We start from the raw sequence: 27229 nt of genomic DNA, 5'->3' as shown, positions 1-27229 counted from the left end.
ATTCACACCAACAGCCATTGCTTTCTCTGTTCCATTCTGGGTGCTGATATGCACAAATCATGCAGGAAACCAATAATTATTTGGAAACTTTCCCAAATACTGAGAAAATCCATTTAATACAGAAACCTTTCCCTCTGGTTGCAGTTTTGCAAGAACCAATGTTGACTCAGCTAAAGCGCTGACCTATAGCTTAATGGCTTAATGTTAAAGTAATTTCAACATGCTATGTTTCTTTGACTTTACTAGATATCAAGAAAAAATAGATTTAGATTTCTTTATTGATTTGGCGCTTTATTTTAAATGTGAGGTAGAAAATTACTGTTTTAGGAGAGTCTTTTGGAATAGAAAAATCTACCAAAATGGTAAAAAGTTAAAATATTCAATTAGGGGTTATCAAACTGATAATATCCAGTGGGGATAAATCTTTGTTATGGAAATATTTTTATTTCAAAATGAAGACAATGAAAGAACAGAAATGTAAAATTTCTATAAACCTTCAGAAATATTTTGTGTATACTGTAGTAGCACTAAACATATGTGCCCTCAAAAATGTAGTCAATACAAAGGTATTTTAATCTTATTTTAATTTTAATCTTATTTAATCTTTTTTTAAATCTTTTAATCTTATTTAATTTTAATCTTATTTAAATTACATATGTTGGTTACTTGACTTTTATGCTTACTCAGTGACTAGTTACCACATGTATGAGCTCTGAGTAGTATGTTTTCACACACTTATGGATTACTCTGTGAAGTATATTGAACAACTGAAGTTAAACAAGAATTCTCCAGAACTGCCTTTTCCAACCCTGCCCACTCAGAAGGGTCAGGGACATTAAAGATAAAAACACATAAAGTCGACAGTCCATCACATATGAAATTAACAAGGCATGTTAGAACAGGAAGCATTCACTATAGTCAAGTGGGTCAGTTAGGTGAAGAAGGAAAAAAAGGAGTGTCCTACCTTGTTTCTAAAGAGGGATTATAAACTTTAAATAAGAACACCACTGAAAACCTATCCTTGAAGTATGGAGATTCCCACTTCTAGATGATTCTATTTGTAATCGTGCTTGCTTTGCCTTATTCCTGGAAAGCATTGGAAATGATGTCTGTGTATTTGGCTCAGAGTTACAGAGTTATTCACTGAATTATAGTGAAAGCACAGGTGAACAAGAGATGTGGAGGTTGGAGATAGGTAGGTTTCCTTATAAGTCACGATAGGCATTATGTAAATTTCTTATGTTCTCAGTTACAGGACTCTATTTTTTCACTATGGATTTGTGATTATCTGTGGCTAATTATGTTGGTAAGAAAAAAGAATTAACATCTTCACACAAGTTTATTTTTCCTGTTTTGTTTTTTTAAGAGTAGATGGGTAAATTTTAAAGTTTTCTTCCCTAGTGTAATGTGGGTTATGAATAATTATTACTTTCTTTTGAAAAGTATCATAAGTTATACTGATACGTTTTAAATCTCCAAAATCTGCATATAATTATTTTTAATTCTCACTTTGCTTTTTCTTTTATCACACAATCATTAACAAGGAGTCTTGTAGTGTAAAATAATGAAAAGCTGATTAGATGCTTAATACTGTACTTCCCTGAAATGTTTTCAAGGAAACAGAATACCTTATTTTAAAAGATGAATAAAGTAATGGGTTTTTGTAAACTGCCTACAATATACTAAGATTGTGAGGGGGCCTCCAGGGGGGCATGGAATGAAATGCTGTAGAGGAGAGTCAAGCAGGGTTCTGTGAGCTGAGATCTGAATAGTAAGCAGGAACCAGTCACATCAAAAGCCAGGGACAGAGCACTACAGGTAGAAAGAGTGAGAAATGAAAATTCTCTGTGATAGGACTAACATGGTGTCTTTAGGCTGGAAAGAAGCTGGAGGCACTGCAGCCTCACAGTGAAGAGGGTGTGATTTAAGATGAGTTGGAAGAGTAGGCAGGAATGAGACCACATTGCTTTGTATTTGGTCTAGAGTTCAGACTTTATTCTAAAAGCATTTGAAAGTGGTTACAAGGTTTTGAGCACGACAGTAATGTCATATGGTTTACAAATACAAAAGTCCACATTAATACTGAATTATGACGTGCCAAGTGCAAAGGTAAGATATTTAAGAAGGTCTTGAGGTACTTTAGATGAGAAACTATGGTGGTGGAGATGAACCAATTAGAAAACAAAAGAAGCAGAGATAGATATAGAGATGAAGTGAAAGAGGCACATCAAGCTCAACTTCGAGATTTTGCCTTGAACAAATGAACAGATGGTAGAGGCATAAATAAATGGAGGAAAATTGGGGGAAGAACAGGTTTGGGCAGGGGAAGAGGGACTCGAGTTGTCTATTCGGCATCCAATACATGTCCAGCAGATAGTTGGATTTATTCATTTGGTGCTCAGGGAAAATTACACTGCTAGAAAGTTTTGGAATCATCAGCACATAGTGCTATTTATAGCCATGGCTCAGCTGAGAACACCTAGAGAAGGAGGAAATGCAGGTAGAGATAAGGAGACAGCCCCGGTCTGAGCTTCGGAGGTGCTCAATACCAACAGGTAGGGGGAAAGAGGATGCAGATACCACATATTTGCTTCCCAGAGTCTGAATCCTGCTCACTGAAATGCGGTATTTTTTTTTCATGTAACTTCTTTAAAAATCTAAATTAATTGCAAACATTTTAAAATTGGAGATATTTGCATGAAAATCTTCATTTCTAGCTTCTGCTGAAAATTCCAAAGACCTGCTATTTTTCAACCTGCATTCCCGTTGGACAACATCAGCAGGAATCGGTATCCTGCTCCCCTTCAGAATGGAGCATGCGCTCACCGCAATGGCATGGTCCGTTCCACTCCCTGTTGTTCTCAGCACCTTGGTGTTCCCATCATTTCCCTCAGCCTTGCCCACCTGGGCGTTTGTGTTCAACTTACCTTTCATTTGTTTCAGCACTCAACTTAATACTTGACACATTCTAGACTATCAATTTATGATTGTTTATTAACTAAAGAAGCAAAAGATCCCTTATGCCTCCAGGGCTGACTCTGTGACAGTATTATCTTGATGTCCTGCATACTAAGTGAAGACTTTAACCATACTAGTGTATAAAACCAACAATGTCTTTTCTTCAAATTACGGATAATTTGACCTTACATTTCACCACAAAGTGGAAGTGGTCTGAGCAGAGACAAGTAGATTTGATCTCTACCCCTTTACCACATAAAGCCACATTTCCACTAATTAAAGAGTGTGTGGTTAATTACAGCCTAATGAAGATAAATGACTCATGCTAATGTTTTGGTTTCCCCATACCCTTTGAAAGAAACCTGTAGGACATTTAAAACCCTGAAAAGTATATTTTTATTAGGAATGTCATTCACCCTATTAGTGAAATATTCAAATTTTATTTTTTATTTTATTTTTCTGTAATGTATTCCTTAATCTCTTTATCACTATGATTTGGTTTAAAATAACAGTAATTAAATACTAGTTCATTATGCATAAAAGTCTTTGATAACATAAATTTAAAATCTGAAAATTGTTAACCAGAGTAGATAATGCTGAGTTGACAACGGTAGTAAGGTTATCTCTAGTCCTGGGGCCAGTTATATTGGATGAAGCAATGGCAATAATATAAGCTAATATTAACATTTAAAACCACTAACTATGTGTGATCCACAACAGAAAATGCACTACCGCAGTCATCTCGTTTAGGACTCACCACAGCACTGAATGAAGGTGGTTATCCTCACTGAAGTTGAGAAAGGTTCAAAGCTTGCCCCTGGTCATATGGTTATTAAGGGGGAAGCTGAGATTCAGACTCAGGCAGGTTAATCCTCATGTTCCTAACCCAAACAGGAACCAACTCTTGAAGACTGTTGAGTGAATTAATAGGTGAGAATGGCTCTCGTTTTATTGTATTCTGTCGATACAACTATGTTTCAGAAGAAATTAAATCACGACAAAAAAACATTTGGTCTTGGACCCTGAAGAAACTATTCTTATGAACTATTCCTATTTCTTGGAGAAATCCTGCTACCATAGTGATTCTTAAGAGGAGTTAGAGGAGTGGGGTGGAGCAGGGGACAGCTGCCAATGAATACATGCCATCCCTGTCCCCAAGTGAAGACTGTCTGGAACCCCCAGGGAAATTGAGGAGGAGGCAGGAAGAAGTTAGATTCTATAGATGTGGATAGATTTGGGTTTTTCTGAAAAGGCTTCAAGGTGGTGGTCCCAGGTGTACTCCTGTCCTGCTAAGAACTACTAGATTAAAAGAATCAAAGAAAGTTGATGAGATGTCAATTTCTCAGGAAGCAATACTTTCTAGGAAAGTCTTCTGAAAGAGCACAGGAAAGAAGCCAATGTGGAAGAGAGAAGCTGGTTTGCATACCTGGCACAATTTGGATCTCAGCAAATGTTGGTTAGTAAGAGTCACTGGGCACTTACGGTGTGCGAGGCACAAGGCTAAGTTCTAAGCGAATTACCTCATCTAACTCACACAAGAATCTAGGAAGAAGGTGGCTTGACTCCATTTTACTCAGGAGGAAACAGAATCACAGAAAGGTTAAGTAACACAATACAAGAGCCCATATGTTTAATCAAAGAATTATAACTACCAAAAACATACATGAACAAATCATGAACATGGAAAAACAAAGCCCACAAAGAACTTAGCAGATAGAGCTAAACACTCTCATCACAACTTACTTCTTCCTGCTAGAAAAACAGAGAAGAGACAGAGTATTTTTCAGGATATTAACACAGTATCAGGTTTACCTCTGAGAACAAAGATTTTTACACTGTGTTCAATGGATGGATCCCTTAGAGCTACTTGGAGGCTCCTAATACCTGTTTCAAACAGAGAAGCTCACCTTTTATCAGATATATGTGGCAAAGGTTTGTCTAATATATCCTATGGGAAGAAAAAGTTCCACTGTCCCAAGGGAAAAAAAATGGTTGTTTTTTTTTTTTTAATCAAATATTGCCATAGATCAACCTCTAGGCTCTAAAACAATGACAACATTTATCCTTATTTTTTACTATGAAACTTGGATAAGACAATAACACAGTGCACATTCATGATAAACATCACTCAAAACAATACTATATTTTGGTGTGGGCAGTTTCCCATTACAGAATCCATTTAGCTCTAAGGCAAGGAAGGAAGATGGATATGGTCAATATCTAAGAGAATGCTCCATAGCACATCACATCAGATAATGCAGATCTTGACAGAAAGGACACGTGCCGTTTAAGGACATCGGGAAGCCACAGTTCTAGGTAATTTGGTTCAGCTGCAGATTGATAGGAGCTAGCAGGGCACAGACTATACAGTAGTTGGAAACAAAGTGGGCCCTGGCAGGAGGTCAGGGCCAATGTGGGGAGAAGTGTATTCTTATAGTGTGTGAGTCCAAATGGCAGGGTCACAGATGGTCACAAACAGCTGTAATCACTTTACAGCAAAGAGTAGACCTCACTTCCCAGATTTCTAGCATTGGACTTACCCTTTATAGTCAAAACTAGACAACAATCAGGACCTTTGTCAATGGCTTGGGAATAGGGAAAATGAAGTAAAACTTTCACGCTTCGAAGACATATTTAAAGGTAACATTTTTATTAACAGACGCATAGGTCTACAAAAATATACTCCTGCAATCACACAATATACTGTAGTTGTGGCTACCATCTTCCTGTGCATCTCTCCAGAGATAATTTTGGCAAAGCTTTGCATTTACTTGTCAATTAAATTTCCCCGACTATTTTGTTTATTTTTGTATCATTCTATTTAGTGTGGGCATGGGTTATATATTTGCACAGTTCCAAATTTTTTAAATATATGTAAGTGTACACAATGAAAATCTCTCAAGGTTTCTCTCCCAAATATCCACCTTACCTTCCCACAGGCTACCAAAGTTATTAGCTGCTTGTGTTTCTTATAAATCCTTTCAGATACAGTTTAAGGAAATAGAACTATTTCTTTTGAATTTAAGTAAATGGCAAGAAACACACATACCTTTATGTATCTTCAGGTCAGACTTTATTTTTTTTAATGCTTATTTATTTTTGAGAGAGAGAGAGAGAGAGAGAGCGAGCAGGGGAGGGCCAGAGAAAGAGGGAGACACAGAATACAAAGCAGGCTCCAGGCCCTGAGCTGTGAGCACAGAACCCGTCGCGGGGCTCAAACCCACAAACCATGAGATCATGACCTGAGCTGAAGTCAGACACTTAACCAACTGAGTCAGCCAGGTGCACCAGGTCAGACTTCAAACTCCAGATGAAAGCAAAGATGGGCTACAGACAAATCCAAGAAGGTCTCAAACCCAGATCGGCTAGTTGAGGACAGGGCAAGAATGGATCATTAGAGCCTGTCCTCTGGCCTTTTCAGGTTGGCTTTTCCTGAAATGCTGAGTCCCGGAGGAGAGGCTCAGCACCCTTTGCATTTAGGAATAGCTGGTGAAGAAACTGAAGCTCTGTCTCTGACAAATTAAAAGCAACCATCCCTTGGAAAGGACACTGAAGGCTGTCTGGGGACCGAGGGGGGCAGCCAAGACAGCAGAAAGGGCCCTCATAAAAGTTTTTGATGCACAGCTGACTAGATACAACAGAATCATAGCCAAACAATGGGAGGCTCTGACTCCTGGCGAGCAACTTTAGGAAAAAACTAGAGTCATTCCAGTTTGAAGGAAACAAAATATTCTCAGCTAAATGAGTAAGATGCTCCTTACTTTTTTCCGAAATTATGCATGCTACTCAAATGTAATGTGTGAGGTACAGTGAGAAACCAAGATCTCAATTACGTATTCTGCTTAAATATTGGGCTCTTAACAGGTATCTTTAATTGTGTCTGTAAAATGTGTTTATCTTGGAGCTACATCAGGATATAAATCAAACCCCATCACACCCACGTCTCACTGCCATAGCCGGCTGAGGCACTAGGCAGCACCAGCCCGTGGCGGTCCTAGACCCTTGTTGCCGCCAGGCACTACATGATGCTGGAGTAACAATGTTAACAAGGCATGGCCTAGAGAGACAGAGTGGTCATTTGCAGCAGATTATGCTAAGCACAGCCATGAAGACAGAAACCCATCTCAGTTGCTCATTCTCCAACAGGTTTGGCTTATATATGGTATTTTCACCGTAAGCGTCTTCACCACAAGCATTTTTGCTGCAGATATTTTCATGGCCTAACTAACTGGCAGTAAGACCACTGTGCCATAAAAAACTACAAAAAAATTTTTTAAAGGCACATTCATTTAAAAGGGCATAATGAGGGGTGCCTGGGTAGCTCAGGTGGTTAAGCATCCAACTCTTGATTTCAGGTCAGGTCATGATCTCATGGTTGGTGAGTTCGAGCCCCACATCAGGTTCTGAGCTGCCAGTGTGGAGTCTGCTTGGGATTCTCTCTGTTGCTACCCTGCGTGTGCTCTCGCTCTCTCTCGCTCTCTCTCTCAAAATAAAAAAATAACAAACTTTTAAAAAGGGCATAATTAAATATGAAATAGGAATAACAAAATTAAAAAGACTTTATTACGAAATACTAAATACTTGAATACATTTAAAATGTGTGTATAGTCATGGCAATACGAACAAAGAACTGATTTTGTTTTGTGGATGGTTCCTAAACACTTGTCTCCAAAGTCTTTCATTCATAGTATTAGGACTTTTTTTTTTTCCCTGTTGATTCAACTCCTTGTTCAGCATCTCGCTTCTTCTTTCTTCTCTACAATCTCGTCCTTCATTAAGAGACTTAACAGTTTCCAAATATGAGGATGCACATCTGTAACTGAGCTTTGTATCACAATAGAAAAGCCTGTTATGTTGTTGTTTGTTCTTGGCATATTGTCACCTGTCCCTTTGAGACATTCCAAAGCTCAATGGGAAACATGGGTTCAAACTCTGTGTCACTGTACGAAGGCTAAAATTTATGTAACATAAAATGGGAGTACTGCATCAACGAACAAATAAAACCAAACTGTCAACCAGTTGATGAAACCAACAAACTACCAAACCAAAAGTGCAACCAGTTGTTTTTTCTTTAATCTTTTATGGCAAAAGTGCCATTACCATTTATTCATGCAGCTGAATATTTGTAGCAAAAATACTTCCAGCAAGGATGCTCATGGTGAAACTACCTAGAACCAGTCTGTGTGCCCTAAGGAAACTAACACCTTCCACAGTGTTAGTCTCACAGATCCAAACCAGCCAAGTGGTGACAAATGTCACAAAAATAAGGAACCATTTTTAAAACCTGTGCAATTTTCTCAAATGACTCATCGTGGAGCTGACAATTGAATTTTTGCCTCCCAGTTTGGAATGCCAGGGAGGAATTAGCTTTTTCTTTGAAGTGATAAAAATTTTTAGAAATACTGGTGGTGGTGGTTACACAACACTGTGAAAGTAATTGATGCCAATGAAATGTATACTTAAAAATGGTTGAAGTGGCAAATTTTATGTACATTTTACCACAATAAAAAGAATTCAAATGATGTTGGTGGAGTTTTTTCTTGGGAGAAGAGTATTCTTAATGTCCTTGTTTAGCCATCTTATATATGTTCCCCAGTTTTATTGTTTTATTTTTTTTTATATTAATCTAAGAAATCCTCAAGTCTTGAGGCTACTTCATCTGTGTACCCTATTGAGAAAGTAACCAATACTAACACTGGTTATTTTGCAGAATCTGCAATTCACTTTTAAAAGACAGACTTTAAGGGGTGCCTGGGCTCAGTAGGATAAGCAGGCAACTTCGGCCTAAGTCATGATCTCAGGGTGAGTTCGAGCCCCACGTCGGGCTCTGTGCTGACAGCTCAGAGCCTGGAGCCTGCTTCGGATTCTGTGTCTCCCTCTCTCTCTGCCCCTCCCCAGCTCACACTGTGTTCTCTCTGTCTCTGAAAAATGAATCAACGTGAAAAAAAAATTTTTACAAGGCAAACTTCGGTTTGTAACACCTTCTCTTTTTTCCTGTTACATACATTTCTTTGGCAATGAACTGCTAAATAATAATAATAATAATGACACTTTTAAAGGAACGAAAAACAATGGGTAATAGTCCAATACCATATTTCTAAATTGTTTTTCTGCAACTAATTGCTTTTGTCCTATTGTTTAAAAGACTTCATATAAATTACACAGCAATGCAAAGATCTGTTGTTTGGTCATGCCGATGCTTTCATAATTTGGTGAAACTGAATGATGTCCTCTAGATTTCACAGCAGAATCTGTAAAATAATAATGAGAGCCTGCTGTTTCCCCTGGAGACAACTGTGGTCTTTGAAGGGTATCAGATCTGTCAAGTCACTGTCTTGGACACTAATAGAAATAGGAAATTTCTGTTACTTACAAATTAAACTTTAAAAAAAAATCCAGTCCTTCCAAAATGAGCATATGTATGTTGCCCAGTTTTATTCTTTCAGACTTTTTATTAAAAAAAAAAAGGAAACCAAGCAATTCTCATTCTGATGATCAAAGTTTATTTTTATCCCTTGCTTTTTATTTGCTTTGCAACTGCCTACTTATCAAACAGGCTGATTTAAACATTAATTTCAAGGCACTTAGGTATTTGCATCCAATGATGAGATTCAAGACTTACCCTAGACAAGATGGGTGCAAAGTTTGTCATGCGCACACTCGATTCCCTTTTCTGTTCTTTGTATCTGCCTTCTCCCCTCTCTAGCTGATGTTTCCTGGCTGACCCCTAACATGATTGCCTGTCACGAGGAGCCTGGCAAGAATCTTAAACTGAATGTTCTCATGAGGCAGACCAGTCAGTCAAACACCCTGAGCTCCTGACTCACTGGCCAGTGCTCCTTCCTACATTTCACTTGTTCTGCAACAGATCACTCTCACCAACGATCCTCAGTGCTGTATCATGTGCAGTGTCAATCTTCTAAAAACAAGCAAACAAACAAAAAACCATTGTTCTCAATGCCAGGCTGGGGGTGTAGGCTAATGAACACTGATGGCCCTCAGTCACCCAATGTGTTACATATTGCACATCTTTCTTAGAGTTCTTTGAATTTCAGCCACAGACTTGTGGCATTGATTACCACAACACCCCAACCTCCCTTCCCAAAAAACAAGAATGGTAGAATTTTATACATTCTGGCAGCCTTGTTAGAAAAATTATTTTGTGGAAAATCAGTGGATTTTTGGTGACTGTTCAATTCTCAATATTATACCACATGAATCATCACCTACTCACAATGTTGGATTACAAACAAATAGTACCTTAAAAAAATCAGAAACCTGTAATTCTAAAATACTACGAGATGATGTGCAGGTAACCACAGGAAAAAAAAATTAAAAGTCTCAGTCCCTTGTACAAGGGTTTTGATCTTTGCTTGAACTCTTTAATTTATGAAACACTCAGACCTTGTATTCATTCTGGAACACCTTATGATTATGTAAAACCGCACAATAATTTCTACATCTCCTTTATGACACAAGTGGCATTTTATGTATTTGTCACCCCACATGGTTCATAACTTTATAAGTAAGTAGAACTGTGGAAGGTTAATATATGCCAAAATTAGGCTCAATATCAGGCAATACCATATTTGAGAAATACTGTGCAAAATCTATGCAGTAGGAAGAGTTAGCAGTGAGTGCACGCTTACTTTTGGTCAGACATAATTCTAAGAATACTTAATAATATCCCCTATCCCTGTGTATGTGGACATTGGTTTTAACTTTAAAGTGAAAGCCTTCAAAGAATCATGAGACTACAACCTCCTGGAGCAGGTGTCCTTCCAGGAACTAGGTAGGAGATATTCCCTACACCCTTCAGGCTCTACTGAGCAGTCGACAGCACTTTCCTCCTCCCAGAAAGAAGATACTTGGATGCACTCATTAGGGATGTTGTAGGGGGAAAAATTACACGTAGGGTAGAGTTGGGTAGATTTACCATTCATCCCTTATGATTCTATGATCCTAAATAAAAAGATAAAGAATAAAATCTAAAGGAAATGCTTAATGAGCTGGATTTATGATTCATTTTAATTAAGCCATTATCCTTAATTTATTATCTATTCCAAGTGGAGGCATTAATGGCTTAAACTTTTCAGTTTCTGAGCATTGGGCTGACTTCTAAATGAAATATATTCATTTTAAAATACTCATTGCTATATGATAAAAATAAAACTACCATCTCTATTCCTCACGCTTTTTATTTTAAAATCTGAATCCTGTGTATGCCATTAAATAAGTAAGGCATGGATCTGTCCAGAGGTGAGTGGGTACTCTTCCTGACCTGTATATGTTAAATGACTGATGGCCAAGGTTTGTTCACTACCTGCTGCCGCAGGCAGGAAGAGTTGCAGAACTTCGTGAAAGGTAGCTTTTGGCAAGCTTCGAAAGCTGTGTGGAGATGAGAAGGCGTGTGTGTCCTAGAGTTTTTCAATTGCTTTCTCATTTTCAAATGTTGCACGTCCTCAAGAGACCTTGTCAAGGTCAAAGAGCACAATGAGCTAACCAGGGGAAACCCCAGAGAAAGCCAAGATGTGAAAATAACAGCTGGCTCCCTAGAGAACAGGAGCCTTGCTGGTTTGGCAGGCTTGGACTCTTGCGGTGCTCTCTGGAAGGCTCTCTTGCTCTTGGGGGAGGGAGGAGGGAAACCACAGGGCAAGAAGAAGAAAGGTGGGAGCGATAAGATAAACTATAAAACAAAATGTAGCAGAAAGCAAAGACAAGAAGTAGAAGGAGATTTTAAGGGTACAAAAGAACCAGTAATTTTTTGGTTAATCAGAAAATAACATGTAACTTTGGATATACTTTTAACATTCAAGTTTTGAGGGATATATTTCAAAACCTGAATCTCTTTAAAGCATTGGCTGAAAGTACCTTTCCGATGTCTAGTCTTCGTATGAAAATAAAATATATACATACTGCTTGAAATGCTCCAGAATGTCATATTACAAATGTATATGTGAATAAAAGCCACATATGTGAGGATATTCCAAGTTCTTTGCCCAGAACAGTGCAATGAAAACTGATCATGTAGTTTTATATTCTTCCCATAAATAAAATAGAGATTTATTATATCAGAAATCTTAGGTGTTTTGTTTGAAATCTTGAGATGTTTTGGTTTATATTGATGAAATTAGTCATGGAACTATGCCATTTCTCTTGGTCTTGTTTCTACATTTTTGATATTGAAATGTAGAGAAAAGTAAATGGAATTTGCTATTAAATTATCAAATTTTGATGACTGTGGAGTTTTCTATTCAATACTTCTCAATTAGTATAATTAACACCCTTCTTTTTTTCAGTGGTTTCAAATGCATGACTCCCTTATAGATGCCCTCTAGGTATTAGAGGAACCTTTCTATGTGCTTCAAAAAAGATTGTGTTCAAGAATGCAGAGAAGCTTTGTCAGATACCCTGTATAGATATATAGATAGCATATTTCATTTTATTTTTTTTTAAAGTCTACAAGCATTTTAATGGTCTTTTCTTTTCTTTCTTTCTTTCTTTCTTTTTTTTTTTAATAGCAGAAAATGGCCCCCGTCTACTCGTAGAAGCAGAACAAACCAAGGTGTTCTCACATAGAGGTGGCAATGTTACACTGCCATGTAAATTTTATCGAGACCCTACAGCATTTGGCTCAGGAACCCACAAAATCCGAATCAAGTGGACCAAGCTAACTTCAGATTACCTCAAGGAAGTGGACGTTTTTGTTTCCATGGGATATCACAAGAAAGCCTATGCAGGCTACCAGGGCAGAGTGTTTCTGAAGGGAGGCAGTGATAATGATGCTTCTCTGGTGATCGCAGACCTCACCCTGGAGGATTATGGGAGATATAAGTGTGAGGTGATTGAAGGATTAGAAGATGATACTGCTGTGGTAGCATTAGATTTGCAAGGTAGGTACCTATAAATCATGTTAAGCTTGGAAATGATAATTAATCATTTTTCATGATGAGTAACGTCTAGTGGTTACCACAGTGATAATGTGAGAACTCAAAAGCCCATGAATGGAATGCTTCTGCTCTTTTGTGTTTTGCAGTCTGTCACTGATTCCAGCTTTCATGTTTGAAATGTACACACAATGGTTAGACGTAAAAGTGAAGCTATTTGCCAGTAGGAGAAACGTGCGGTGGAACTGAATTAACAATACTTGGAAACTGCCTTATGCTATTCAAAATTTAAATCTCATTACATAGTTATTGAGAAATTCAGATTGAATGCATTTTTATTATGCTTCTAAAATTATCTCAGTTTCAAATAATGCCAACTTTTGTGAAGGACATCTGCTAGCTAAAATACATGTAATTGCAATCTATCAACTAACTGAAAACTTAATTTAACAAAAAAGTGCCCTCCAGATTTACTTAAATAAATAAGTAAAGAAGTAAACATTTTTAATGGTCCAGACTCCTTTAGACACCAAATACCACATACTCAAGGCATTCTGGAGGAATTTTATTTCTTAAATAGGCAATCTTTTCAGAAGTTTTAAAAACCAAAATGTGAAGAATGCTAAACAATAAAAAGTGTGCTCGCCATCCCACCTCCCCTCTGCCCAAAGCCCACCGTCTATATGCCCCACTAACAGGGAAACTCCTCTCTGTTTCTCATATCTCAAAATATCTCATATTCATGAATTTCAGTGTTTCTTTACACTGAAGGATGACTAATGGCTATATTGTTGGAATACTTCCTTCCTTAGGCACATAAACTATAGGTATATGTTTGTCAGAAGCTCCTTTCACATCCTAGGACAGATTTGTGCCTTTTCCACACGTGTGTTGGTTCATTAACACATCACTGAAGATGTGACCTTCTGAATCCCGTAGAATCCCATCACATGTATGGAGATTTATTAGCTTTATGTATCTAATAAATTGCACAGTATCATAAAGTACATTTTTGTGACCTTCTCTTGTGTGTTTTAGTTGTACTTCTTGGCTCCTGATTATATGTCACCTTGTACTTTCAGTTTTTATTGATTTACATTAATATCCATAAACATTAGCATTATTCAAGATAAAACAAGTGATTGGCTTAGAGAAGACTGTTAACCATCAAATATGAATTGACAGCCAATTTCTTTTATCAAAGGGGCATCAGACAGTGGACGGAGCCTTGAGCTAGTAGTCCCAAGACTCTTAGGTTAGTCCCAGCTCTGCCAGTATGAGTTTTATAACTGGGGAAAGTTATTTATACTTACTGTACCTGGCTTCCTTTTCTACAAATAATAGGTTGAACTGTTACTACCCATCGAGTTACTTTTTCTTCTAAAATTCTATTTCTATACCATGTATTTCCTAAACCCAAGTAATTCACATACCATATTTACTGTCTCCCCACATTTATTTTAAAATGAAATTTTAAGTGAATAGAAACCCATATAACTCACCAGAAATAGAAGGACACCATAAAAATAAATACAACTAATATAAGATACTTCTATCTTCCACCTGGATACCTGCGTGCTAATAGCTTTGAGCATGAAACCTGCTTTACCCTTGTCTGAAAAGGAGATTCATGTGTTAGAGGATGAGGCACTCTAAGGTCAAGCTGAGACTGTATTCAAGACATAATTAAAGGTGCTGAAAAGGAACTATAAGAAGAATAATTTTTTCCTGCCTAGGCCCTGCACCATCCCAAATCATCATGCTTTCCGCCCTATTGGAACACTTCCATACCATATAACCCATAAGCATACGGGCCAAGTAAATGTGTCCAAGAAACCAATTTAACTGATAAATATTTTTCCAAGGACTGTTTTGGTGCCAGGAGATATAAAGATTTCCAAGTCTTGGTTCTTTTAATTCAAAAGTCTTACAGGCCATTAAAGATCCCAATATACTTTACAAAGTAAGTATTTTAAAATAAGGCAGAAGTTATAATTTTGTAGGTCAACTACACTTCAGTTAAAATAAATAAATGAAATCAGGTAGAATTTGGTAAAGTGGGTACAAACCAGTTGCTATAATCGTGCTCACTATGTATTTTGCCCACTTGCAGTAATCCCACTTGAGAGACGAGACCTAGGGAAAACTCCTGTTCTAAGGTAACATGGCCAGTGGTAAGAGCTAGAATTAGAATTTGATACCAAGACATTGGAAGAAGCCTATGCCTTTATCCACTATGATCCAGGGATTCACAGGAAGGAGAAATTCTCTGTTGGAGAGAAGACCAGAGGCTTCAAAAAGACAGCAGTCTTTGGCAGCTCCCAGCGTGAGAGGATTCCTAAAGGTCCCAGAGTTATTTGGGGGATAACCGACAAACTATCTTTTGGTCATACTGCATTAATTGGTGTACTCATGGTAGCTGTTAAAATTCCCCTCACTGCAGGTAGTGTTTTTCCATCTTTCTTGTGTGCTGCAGAAAGGGTAGGAGCCATCAGTAACCAGCGGACCTGCCTTGAAAAAGCTAACATTTTAACATTTAGTCTCATATACATGAATCCATTTCCAAACAAGTGAAGAAAATACAAATCTTCAAAGAATAAGATCAGAGTTCTATCTTGTACCTTCTGCCTCCTCTCCTAAGCTGTGATGTTTTCACAGCACCTTACACAGCTTTCCATTTAGCTCTCATCACATTTTGTCTTGTAAATATTTGTAAACTTTCTTGTCTCCACTTGCTAACTACAATCTACTTGAGGGCAATCAAGTGCCAAGAATAAAATTAGTGCTCAGTAAATAGTTTACAAATGATTGAATGTTAGATAAAATGCGTTTAAACTTTTAAATACAGAACAAAAAAAAAAAAATGCCTGCCATGCAGGGGCCATGGAAAGTAGGAAGCAACACTTGATTTGGACCACGAAAGATGAAAGGGTCCTTCCAAAGGGTAGAGAGTGTGAAAAAGCAAGGGAGAGGGCATTGTGGGTATGAGAGAGAAACTCCTGAAAGGTAAACATGTGAACACCAGATGCCATAGACAGTCGGCATCCACCTGGACTGGTTTAGGGCTCTAAGCTCAATAATAGGGTGGGATACAAATTTTTATAATAGCCAATTTCAAATATTTGGAAAAGTAGAAAGACTGACCCCCCATATACTATTGTCCAGCTTCAGAAATTATGATAATGGCATCTCATTTTATCTTGTTTTATATAACCCTATTTCTACTGAATCTTTTTCAAGAAAAACTCAGAAAGCATATTATTTTATCTATACCTGCTGCAAGAAGAGATAAGGACACATATTTTAAAATGCAATTGCACACAAAAAATTTAAGCTAACCCTTGGAGAATAAAATTTCAGGAGCTTGCTTGCTGCCTGAAAGTGACTTGATAGTTTCCACATAGTCTGGGATAGAGGAGCAAGGTGTGTTTTAAAGGCTCAAATAAACTGCATGTGCAAACGCAAGCTTGCAGTTATCACTTACTAGCTCCACCCCAGTTTTTGACTTTTTTTCATTATCATTTACATTCTTAATGTGACCATCTACCAATCAGGCAGCTTTCACTCAAGCTCCTTGTCAATGTTCTCATGTGCATAAATAAGAGCACCAAAAACTAATATCATTTTAAATGTCATGACTATGCTGCCTTTTCAACTGTAATTGTAACAACGTCTTAAATTATATTGGCCCTTTATTAGAGACTAAATGCTATGTTCTCCAAAGAATTTTTCTAATTAGGAAAAAATCGTTCTTCTTCAAGATGTCCAAATTAGATGCTTTGTATTTATGTTCCAAGATTTTATTCTGTCTTGGATTCAAATTGCGTATCAAATCATGAGCTGTCTTCAGTAACAGGCACAACCCAAACCTGTATCCTAGAGAACCGAGTACAGTGCCTTGCTCTTAGTTGTGACTTATGAACTTTTTGAATCACACTGATAAAAAAAAATTATACATTTTTTTGAGAGACTGAACTACATATAAATTGGAGTTAGCCGTGCAAACAATTTCTTCATATAGAATCTTGGGTAGGGTAACACCCTCTGATTACTCCCGATTACCCACCATGCCCAAAACAGCACCCAACAAGAGAATAGCCTCATGTCAATATAATGAAGAAATTCATGTCACCAGAAATTAATGAATAGCTGGGTCTGCAGAAATCATATCAGCAATCAACACATATATAAATAAAGATACGAAAAAGAACATGATGTTTGTGCTTCCGACCTTCCACTGTATTGGTTTTCCACTGGTGACAACAGCTCCAAATATACAAAAATATAGTATGAGAACTTTTACAAATAGAAAAATAATTTCAGATATGTATGTGTACAGGATGTGTACAGAACTAATAGGCACTGAAGACAGTAAAATTATACTCCATGATTTCTGTCTTTTTTTTTTTTAATTTTTTTTTTTCAACGTTTATTTATTTTTGGGACAGAGAGAGACAGAGCATGAACGGGGGAGGGGCAGAGAGAGAGGGAGACACAGAATCGGAAACAGGCTCCAGGCTCTGAGCCATCAGCCCCGAGCCTGACGCGGGGCTCGAACTCCGGGACCGCGAGATCGTGACCTGGCGGAAGTCGGACGCTTAACCGACTGCGCCACCCAGGTGCCCCTCTGTCTTTTTATTACTAAATATATTTACTTTATAAAGTTACTGAAATTTACATTAGCTTTCATATGGGCCATGGTATGAACATCTTATGTGTCTAACAAATTGTTATTTGCCAACAACTAGGGTGAATTGGACTGCAAAATTATAAATATTAAGGAATGTGTTTTCAAAACACACTTCAACAACTGAACTTCTCACGTCATTTGATATTATTCTTTTCCATACAATATATCATTCTTATTAATCTCCTTTGTCATGATAGATACCAGCCCTTCATGGCAAAAGATATGGTTTTTGATAACATTTTGACATATAACTATAAAATAATCATACGTGGAAAATAATCACACACCCTTGGTGTCACCTGTGTAAGTGTAACTTTTCTTATTTTTGTAATGCTGGATGAAAGCAATAACCATTTGCTCCAGAATTCAGCTGTAGGAATTACACATTTTTCCACAGAGCCAAGGTTTCTGCAATTATAGTCTTAGATATTAAAATATTAACTCGATGGAAGCAAAACAAGTAAATAAATAAAATGCTAACAAACATGTAGTTTAAGAAATGCCCCTGCTTGTAAGAATCAAGATTATTGAAATGTGTGCACCCAATGTGCTCAATACAGTGAAACTTCTACCACTTTGGCTAACACATAGAAAATGACCCTTATTTCCCTGGAATGTATTATTTCCATAATCATCAAACATTAAAATTCAAGTAAATCTTTTGAATTGGTATAACAATAAGTTGACCAATTATTCCTACAATTAAAAAATAATAAAGTTGTCATATAGGGTTTCACTTTGATTTTAAGAAGGGGTTGCATGAAGTTATGTTAAATTTGAAAAGAACTTAAATAAAAATACAGTACACTAAATTTGGAGCTGAATCAATTGTGTTTCAGTAACATTCAATTGTTAATCAAGAATAACCACTAAAGAAAATTTTTTCCTAATGTCCATGATAGTCCACCAAATATACCACAGTGAGTTTAAACCAGAAAGGTTGTCTAGGTCTTTAAAATTATTACAAATTAAAATATCCTACATTCTCCACTATTTCCATCTTGAGACATCTGGGAAACGAAATCCAACCCAAATGGTTTCTTTCTCCAGATTGAAACACTTTGAGATTTTCCTTTCACTTGGGGTCTAGCTGCCAAGGAAATCTCTACTGGATAAATTAATTATTTCTCTTTTCATTGGCATTGCTGGAGTTCTGAGCAAAGAGGACGAAAGGCATGAGGGACAGGCAGGGCTACAGCAGATCCTTCCAGCACTAACTGGGGTTCTTAGCTGGATGCCTGGAAATAGGTCTTCTTAGATAGAACCATCTCAGACTCCCCTCCACCCCCATCACTGCAGGGGGCAGTGGTAACTGACAGAGTCTTTTCCTCCTTCCTTTTGGCTCTGATTCAGCTTACAGATCCCTCAGCCAAGAACCTGAGAAGGCAGGATGAGATCAGGAAGCCTTCCTGGATCTCTGCCTCCAGTGAAGAGTGCCAGCTGGACTGCCCTAGAGGGACAAACGTGTCCTGCAGAGGCCCTGGGTGGACAGGACTTGATTTAGGCTATTGAAATTTCTTCTTGTAGAGTCTTCCAGGACAACTTATAAAAGAAAACATTTCCTGTGTCCTGGTTACACTATTAGTCAATTGTAGATTCATCTTGAATAGGGTCTGCGGTCTCATAAAATAGCACTTGTGATATAACCTACCAATTACTGTGTCAGTGGGACAATTTTTCATATTCCACATGCTCAAGTATTAATCATTTCTAATTATAGTAAAAAATCCAAGGTAAGGCCTTGAATAACCACTCTAAATTAATAGTCTTTTATTTATTTATTTATTTATTTATTTATTTATTTATTTATTTATGTATTTATGTTTATTTTTGAGAGAGAGAGAGAGAATGAGTGGGGAAGGGGCAGAGAGAGGGGGACAGAGGGCTCTGTGCTTACAGCAATGACCTTGAAGTGGGGCTTGAACTCATGAACCATGAGATCATGACCTGAGCCAAAGTCCAATGCTCGACTGACTGAGCCACCCAGGTGCACCCCCTTTTTCTAATGTTTATAAATTAACAGTCTTATATGGGGAGACATTCTGATGCAGTGGTCTTTCTTAAAGTCCGGCAAATGATACAACTTTGCTTCCTTATGATGTGATTCTTATCCTTTAAGGAAATTGTACAGAAAGTTATGCGAGGGTTCAATGACTGCTAGTGATGATCTGACCAAAAAGAATGCTTTTGGAAAGTAATTGCATCTTCCCAGGCAAAGTCAAGTGCCGAAGTCACATTGTTCACTTTCGTTAAGTGCTTTTGCATTCTCAAATATTTTACTTAATTCTTTGGCGTTAACTCAAAAGATGTTTATTCTGTATCTGCCTTGTATAGGACAAGTTTTGGGAAGGTTTTTCTGTTTTTCTATTTGCAATAAAGAATGTTTTTAAAAGCTAGTTTCAATTTTCAATATACGAATATGAAAGCTGAAAAATAGTAATAGAAATATTTTTAAATGAAACCTTTCATTTTAGCTGCACCATTCAAGGACAGAAAAAATAAAATAAGATTAAGGGCTACACTAAAAGTTGAAATGGATAAGAGTCACAGGGAGCCTGGGTGGCTCAGCTGGTTGAGCGTCTGACTTCGGCTCAGGTCCTGATTTCGCCGTTCAAGAGTTCGAGCCCCATGTTGGGCTCTGTGCTGACAATTCACAATCTGAAGCCTGCTTCAGATTCTGCCTCTCTATCTCTGCCCCTCCCCCGTGCGCGCGTGCACTCTCTCTCTCTCTCTCTCTCTCAAAAATAAATAAACATAGAAAAAAAAAGGATAAAGTCAGGATACTCTCAATGGAAGTTGTGCTATACTGGAAAGAATTATCTTATTAATATGAAGTATGGGTGCTTAATTAGGTTTTTGCTAGACATGTAAACTCACTTTAGAGTTTCTCCAAATAAGAAACCTCCTAAATGAAAATTTCTTCTCTGTAAGTTTTCAGAAACATGTGTAAAAGCAAGTATATATCTACATTTGAATCATTTATTACCGTGTTTGTTCATACATTTAAAAGGCTATATTAAGCAAATTACTAATTATATAAGAAAGATTACTAAGAAAAACATGGAAAAAACAAAATACCTTCTCTCTGAGCACTGTTTCTATACCCTCTACCACTATTAGTATTCAATATTGACTTTTTCCCAGCTGAAAAGGACTCAGTAGAAATCCCTTTTTAAGATTAGTGACTAGTAGCAGAAGGTAAATTCTCAAGGGGGGCTATTTGAAAAATATAACCTGTGGATGAATCATTCCAGCAAAGAGAATTTTAAGACTTGGGTTGAGCTCTTAGCAAAAGGGTAAAATCACCGAAGTTATGAAACCGCATAGCTGACTATGACATGCTCATAGCTGAGACACTGTTGATGAGGAAAAGGGACCGTGAGAAACCATTTCAGGTTGATCAAAAACTGCAACTTCATTGGATGGAGATTCTATTAGGTTTTCACCAATCAAGGGGCATTTGCTCAGGGTTGTTCCTTTTCGTACCACTAATCCCTTGGCCTCTCCTTTGGACAGGTGTGGTGTTCCCTTACTTCCCACGACTGGGGCGCTACAATCTCAATTTTCACGAGGCACAGCAGGCTTGTCTGGACCAGGATGCTGTGATTGCCTCCTTTGACCAGCTGTACGACGCCTGGCGGGGCGGGCTGGATTGGTGCAACGCCGGCTGGCTCAGTGACGGGTCTGTGCAATATCCCATCACAAAGCCCAGGGAACCCTGTGGAGGCCAGAACACGGTGCCCGGTGTCAGGAACTACGGGTTTTGGGACAAAGATAAAAGCAGATACGATGTTTTCTGTTTTACATCTAACTTCAATGGTAAGCTATTAACTGTACTGCCTTCTTTCCTATCCCGGGGACCAATGCATACTATGACGCCACACTCAACTTTTAATCTTACCAATTAGAAAAGAACATGGTTTTGATACACTGTTCCTGTTAGAACATGTAAAGTTCTTCACTGTCATAGTTTTTTAAAATATCCACCCAGGGCAAGCAAAAATGCTTATTTCCACTATTCTTAGGTTTTATTGCATCAGATTATCATAAAATAGTTCAAACTGTAAGGGTTCTCTTTCTTATTGACAAAGATGCTGCTGCCCCTGTGCGCAAAAGAGATGTGTGCCCTGGGATACAGAGCTCTTAATGAAGTGAAGGTAGCTTCCGAGTCATACTCTCCTTCTCTAAATTACAAAGCCAGTTATGTTCAGGGTTGGTCAGCAAAGCGCACCATCAGGAGAGAGCTCAGAGTAAAGAGAACTTGGCAAGAAAAATTAAGTAGCAGTAACACTGGAGGTGAAAGCAGAAGAAGAGAGATCAGGTTGCCTCGGTGTTGCTGATTGCGTTCCGTGTAACCCCCAGCCCTGTCTTGCTCCATCCAGAGCCAGCTACATAGTTTGTGGGGCCCAGTGCAAAATGAAAATGTGGGCTCCTCATACAAAAATTAAGAATTTTAAGATGGTGACAGCAGTAGGTTAAAGCAAGCACGGGGCCCTGTGTAACTGTACAGGTCACACATCCATAAAGCCAACACTGGCCCCATCATTTTATATTTTTGCTCCCTGATGACATGGTTTAGGAAAAATAGCAAGGGATCAGGGATCAACAAACTTCCTGTGAAGGGCCAGATAATAAATATTTTTGGTTTTGTGGGCCACAGGGTCTCTGTTGCAACCACTCAATGTGGTTTTGTACACTGTAACACAAAACAGCCATAGACAATTCTACACAGATGGGTGTGGCTGTGTTCTAACAAAACTTCAGCGGACTCTTGTGCTCCAGTTTGGGGACCTCTGGTGTGGATGACAGAACGAACCTTGTAGCTAATGTTGCGATGGCCTCTACCTTCCCTCCAAATCGCATTGTCTTAGTCACGGAAGAATTGGCAAGCATTAATTTACTCTTCAGTAATCTGTAGGTAATGGAGGGCAAGAAGACATCACATTGCAAAGGGTAATCAGATAAAAGAGTGTGACTGTATGCTACCTGAAACTAAAAGTCTAAGATAATCTTCATTGTTTCACCGCAGTCAGTGTCATACTTCATACATTGTATGCATATTTAATACACATTGAAGGCATTTCAGTAATGAACTTTACTCAGTAAGTGGTGGAGACTAACTTGCTCTTTCTTGTGAAATCAAGATATGGTTAGGTGTCAGGGCTCCCACGGAGACAAGTTGAAAAAAATAATTCATTCTCTTTGCTAGTAGGTGAACAGACTGGATTCACATTCTGAGTCCGTATTATTTATGGCAAGTGACTTCCTGTATTTTTTGCATTTTCATACTGTAGTCTCTGAATAAGAATAATGTCTTATTGATACCTGTAATGAAAAGGACTTGAGGGCTTTTGAGTTTTTTTAAATGGACTTTTATGTCAGGAATGTGTTTTGATCTTTTCACATTCAAATTTTGCCTCTCCAGAAACTTGTGCTGGGGCTCAGTCTTGCTACAGCTAGAATTTAAATAGCTCTTGCTTTTAACATGGAATTCTCGCTCTAGTGCTACAGAAGGGCCCTTTGAGTCACTAATTAGCTAACAGAAACTGCAACTGTCATTTCCCTTTTCTGTTTTCAAGCTATGAAAGGGCATGTCTGAACACATATTAAGGGGCAAGGAATAAGTTAATTTAACAGCAAATGACTGAGGGGCACTACATTAAAGTGACAATCCTATGTTCCCAGAGCTTTATAGACATTGCTCTCTATCCCCCTTCCTTGAGAAACGCTTCCGTTTGGGCTCCTTCCGTCTCTGTGTGGCGCAGTCGCAGACAGGCCTTTGACGCGCTCTCTCTCTCCTCCTCCACAGGCCGTTTTTACTACCTGATCCACCCCACCAAGCTGACCTATGATGAAGCGGTGCAGGCTTGTCTCAACGATGGTGCTCAGATTGCCAAAGTGGGCCAGATCTTCGCTGCCTGGAAACTTCTGGGATACGACCGCTGTGATGCGGGCTGGTTGGCGGATGGCAGTGTCCGCTACCCCATCTCTAGGCCAAGAAGGCGCTGCAGTCCTACTGAGGCTGCCGTGCGCTTTGTGGGTTTCCCAGACAAAAAGCATAAGCTGTATGGCGTCTACTGCTTCAGAGCATACAACTGAGGGTGCCCCTAGAGCACGCCAGTGTCAAGGTCATTGAGAACATGTGAAAGGTGTTTTTTTTTTCAATACGAACTCATGCAAGTTTTACCAAAACTGTGATAACCCTTTTTTACTTACTGTAAAGAGTCATTTTCATAAAGACCAATTCATCAATTTGTTTTTTTTTTGTAAAGCTATCACTCAGTATATATTATAAATTAATATAATTTTAAGGGAAGTGCTACACAAGGAGGCTTTAGAGCCAAACTGTTTCGGCTACATCATCCCAGCGAAGTATCCTTTCATGAATGGGGCACGCGATAGCTTGAGAATTGCTAGGATTAAATTAAGGGAAGCACGGCTACTCAGAGCAGCAGCTCCCACAAGCACAAATTTTACACATTTGTACAATTGTGAAATGTACTACAATCAGCAAATTAGAGCAACAGATTTGAAATACAGGCTTCTTTACATAAACTGAGATTCTGAGAGATTGCACAAAACTCAGTTACACATGGGACAATCTACACTTTTCTAAAAGGTATTATTTCAAGTCTGCAATAGACACAATGTTTTACTCTTAAAAATCCTGCCTTTTGACCAAGAAATAAAAATTAAAAAAAATTCATATGGACTCCAATGCATATTAACAAGCACAGTTAAAACTCCTTAATAACCCCATTTATATGAAGTACGAAAGGTAAATAAGCAGATAATATTTAACCAGTGAAAGATTCCTATCTTCTTTTAATTAAAATTACACACGCCTGAGAAGAATTGTTCTATCTTTTGAGTAGCTTTACTGAATTATATTTAAATTCTAAGGGCCGTTTGCTAAGCAGCATTAGCATCTACTCAGGGCAGTTATATAGATAAACTGCTGGACAGAAAAATTGTAAAATTTAGCAGCTTGATTTTATGTTAGCCTATGAAATATTATTGTCCTATAAAAATAACTTTAAACTATTTAATATTTCCTTACTTACCTTACATGAATAAAATTTAAATCACCAAAATAATGTATAACTATACACTTGCCTAAACAAATACGGACCCGACATTCAAAATTCTTACTATTCTTATTTGTATGTTTACTAGAAAGCCCAACTGGTGCCTGTGTGGGAGGAAAAAAGTGAACAAGTGGTTCTAAACCTTCCTCCATATAGAAAATGTGGTCAATGATATCACTTTCCTTGCTGGTCGTCATTAGGCTCAAATGAAATGTGGAAGCTCTCAGCAAAGAAAGAGTTTACACTAAAATCTTCAAGGCTGTAAATGAAAGGGTAAGACCAGCTTCAGAAAAACAACTTTAGACATTAGCAGCTCCAATATTAAATAAAGCTCTGTTTTCCTATATTTTTATGACTGTTGAGACCCCGCAGGGACCAATATTTGTATTCAAATTACATTTCATGGTTTCCCATTGTTTCACAATGAGTTCTAATAAATGGGATTTAGTCTAATAATCCAAGTATGACATAGCTGGTATGCTTTCATGAATGTTTTTATGTAGATTTTCCTCCCATGAACATGAGTAAATAAATCTGTTTCCTGAATTGATTGTGGTTGCATTTAAAGCTCTGTAATAATTCTAATAAATTCACTCTATATAAATGTAGAGTTACATATGTGGAAGGTATAGAACAATCGGAAGTCCATGAAACCATAATTATATCCATACATTATTTAGACAAAATATTGTAAATAAAAGTAGGCCATTTCTTTTGTCGAAGTAGATCTGGGAAATTCCCGATGCTTTAATATTTAAAGAGGACAATGTATGCATGCACTTTTTACATTAGGTTGGATATGCAAATTGTACAAAAATATAAATCCAAAGAGATTGTGAAGTTCAACTCAAACACACTGCTGATATAACTAGAACTCAAACTTCAAAACTAAAAATACCTGAACGGTCTAGGAAAAGATGAATATATTATTTAAAGAGGGGTATCTCCAAAATAACGACTTTAACACCTCCAATATGGGGTTTAGCTTATTGGAGGAAGCCCATACTTGAATGATTATGACCCACATTACAAGAATTTTATTGGAAATCCAAGTGGGAACAAATTTCTGTTGAGGCAGATATATTATTTTCAGTTATTGCTGCAGAAATCTACCTTTATAATATTAAGCATAGTAGTGTTTCTTAACTTTTGAATACTTACTAGTATTGGAATTGGTGCTGATCAAAATCTCTGGAGTGACTGTTAGCTAAATAAAATCTATACTGATTGCACACCATTTTTCCATGCTTGTAAAAAAAGAAAAAAAAAAGAAAGAAAAAAAAACCTTAACAGAATGAATACTGCTGGGCAGAATTTTTATCTTCTGACTTCCCTCAAAAGATCAGAATCCTCTTATCCCTTTGGACTTCTACCTGAGTAAGGGTTTTTTTAATGTTCTTATTTTGCTGTTTTCCACCAATGTCTATTTTCCTACTTCATTCTCCAAGATATCTCATTAAGAATTTCTAAAAAAGGAAAGTTATCCAAATACAATTCCTAACAGAAAGTCAGTATAGCACTGACAAATTCAGAAATTACTCCTCAGACTAGGGTTCCAAGAGTATCAGAGGGATGAGATGGGAGTCTGGGTTAGGAAATCCTGTTTTGATCATTTTGTCCATAATTAACAGTTGTGGCCCATATAAAGAACAAAGCTGATTTGAAAATTCCACTGAGATACCTACATTTGAAAACACAAACAAAAAGAAATGATTCATATGAAAAGAAGGAATGGAAATGAAAATAAGTCACATTAACACTGGAAACCATCTTTAAATGACTGCTGCCATATTTTATCACAGTAATTTTTAGTCAAATATGGTATTTGTAAATTTAAACTTTCTGTCATAGAAAGGGGGCCGGTACCTGTTAAAGTTTTATTGTATGCAATAATATAGTTGCTTATTATTTTGGCAATTAGAAGTAGACTCAAAAGAGATTCTGATTTGGTTGCTGGCAGCCATACTGGGTTTCTTGATTTCAGTGCTCCAAAGAATATGGTGGTCTCATGGAGTAGCTGACCACTAAGGAGGGGAGGATTAAAAGGGAATGACCTGTCAGTTTTCAGCATAGAATGCATCAAGAACAATCAATGGATAACTGACATAATTTTGTTGATAAGTGAACTGTATCATAGCTCACTACTGCCAGAGCAGCAACGATGTACAACAAAAGAAATGCAAAATTCAAAAGTCATTAAACCACCTGATTAAAAGAACAATCAGTACTTAAAGGCATTTAATACCTACTGAGTACAAATCTGAGGAGAAAAACCAATCTGTATTACTAAAAAAAAAAAAATGTTTTCATTTTCTGTAAGATACAATGAACTGGTAAACAAACATTAAAAGTCAATTTTGTGTTACTGCAGTATCTTTTGATTCTTCTGAGTTGTAGAATCTTAGCTATTATTCTTCAGTGAAACTCTGTAAGTTACATCATTTCAAGAAAAGACATTTAACCCATTCTTGTTTTCATACATTTCAGTTCAAATTGTAAACACGTAACATTTTCCATTTCCTATTATTTTTGCAAAGCTAAGGGGGGGAAGGTACATATCTATAATAATGATAAATCAGCAATAGTATGTCCCCAAATCTATTGGC

General features: G+C 37.5%; 1 protein-coding gene across 4 annotated transcripts in view; it reads left to right on the top strand.

Moving 5' to 3' along the window:
• HAPLN1 (hyaluronan and proteoglycan link protein 1) overlaps positions 1-26910 on the top strand; it is a 72985-nt gene extending 46075 nt beyond the window's left edge. For 3 of the 4 annotated variants that reach the window (XM_043593254.1, XM_043593255.1, XM_043593253.1), the window contains exons 3-5: positions 12480-12851; positions 21052-21354; positions 23345-26910. In XM_043593254.1, the coding sequence (XP_043449189.1) occupies positions 12480-12851; positions 21052-21354; positions 23345-23634 (965 nt within the window). In that variant the 3' untranslated portion in view covers positions 23635-26910. The remainder of the gene's footprint in view (positions 1-12479; positions 12852-21051; positions 21355-23344) is intronic. The other variant, XM_043593256.1, reaches the window with a different exon arrangement.
• Positions 26911-27229: the final 319 nt, after the last annotated feature.

This window comes from Prionailurus bengalensis, chromosome A1, assembly GCF_016509475.1.
Source record: "Prionailurus bengalensis isolate Pbe53 chromosome A1, Fcat_Pben_1.1_paternal_pri, whole genome shotgun sequence".
In the NCBI taxonomy this organism is placed as follows: domain Eukaryota; kingdom Metazoa; phylum Chordata; class Mammalia; order Carnivora; family Felidae; genus Prionailurus; species Prionailurus bengalensis.
This window is presented reverse-complemented; position numbering and strand designations above follow the sequence as displayed.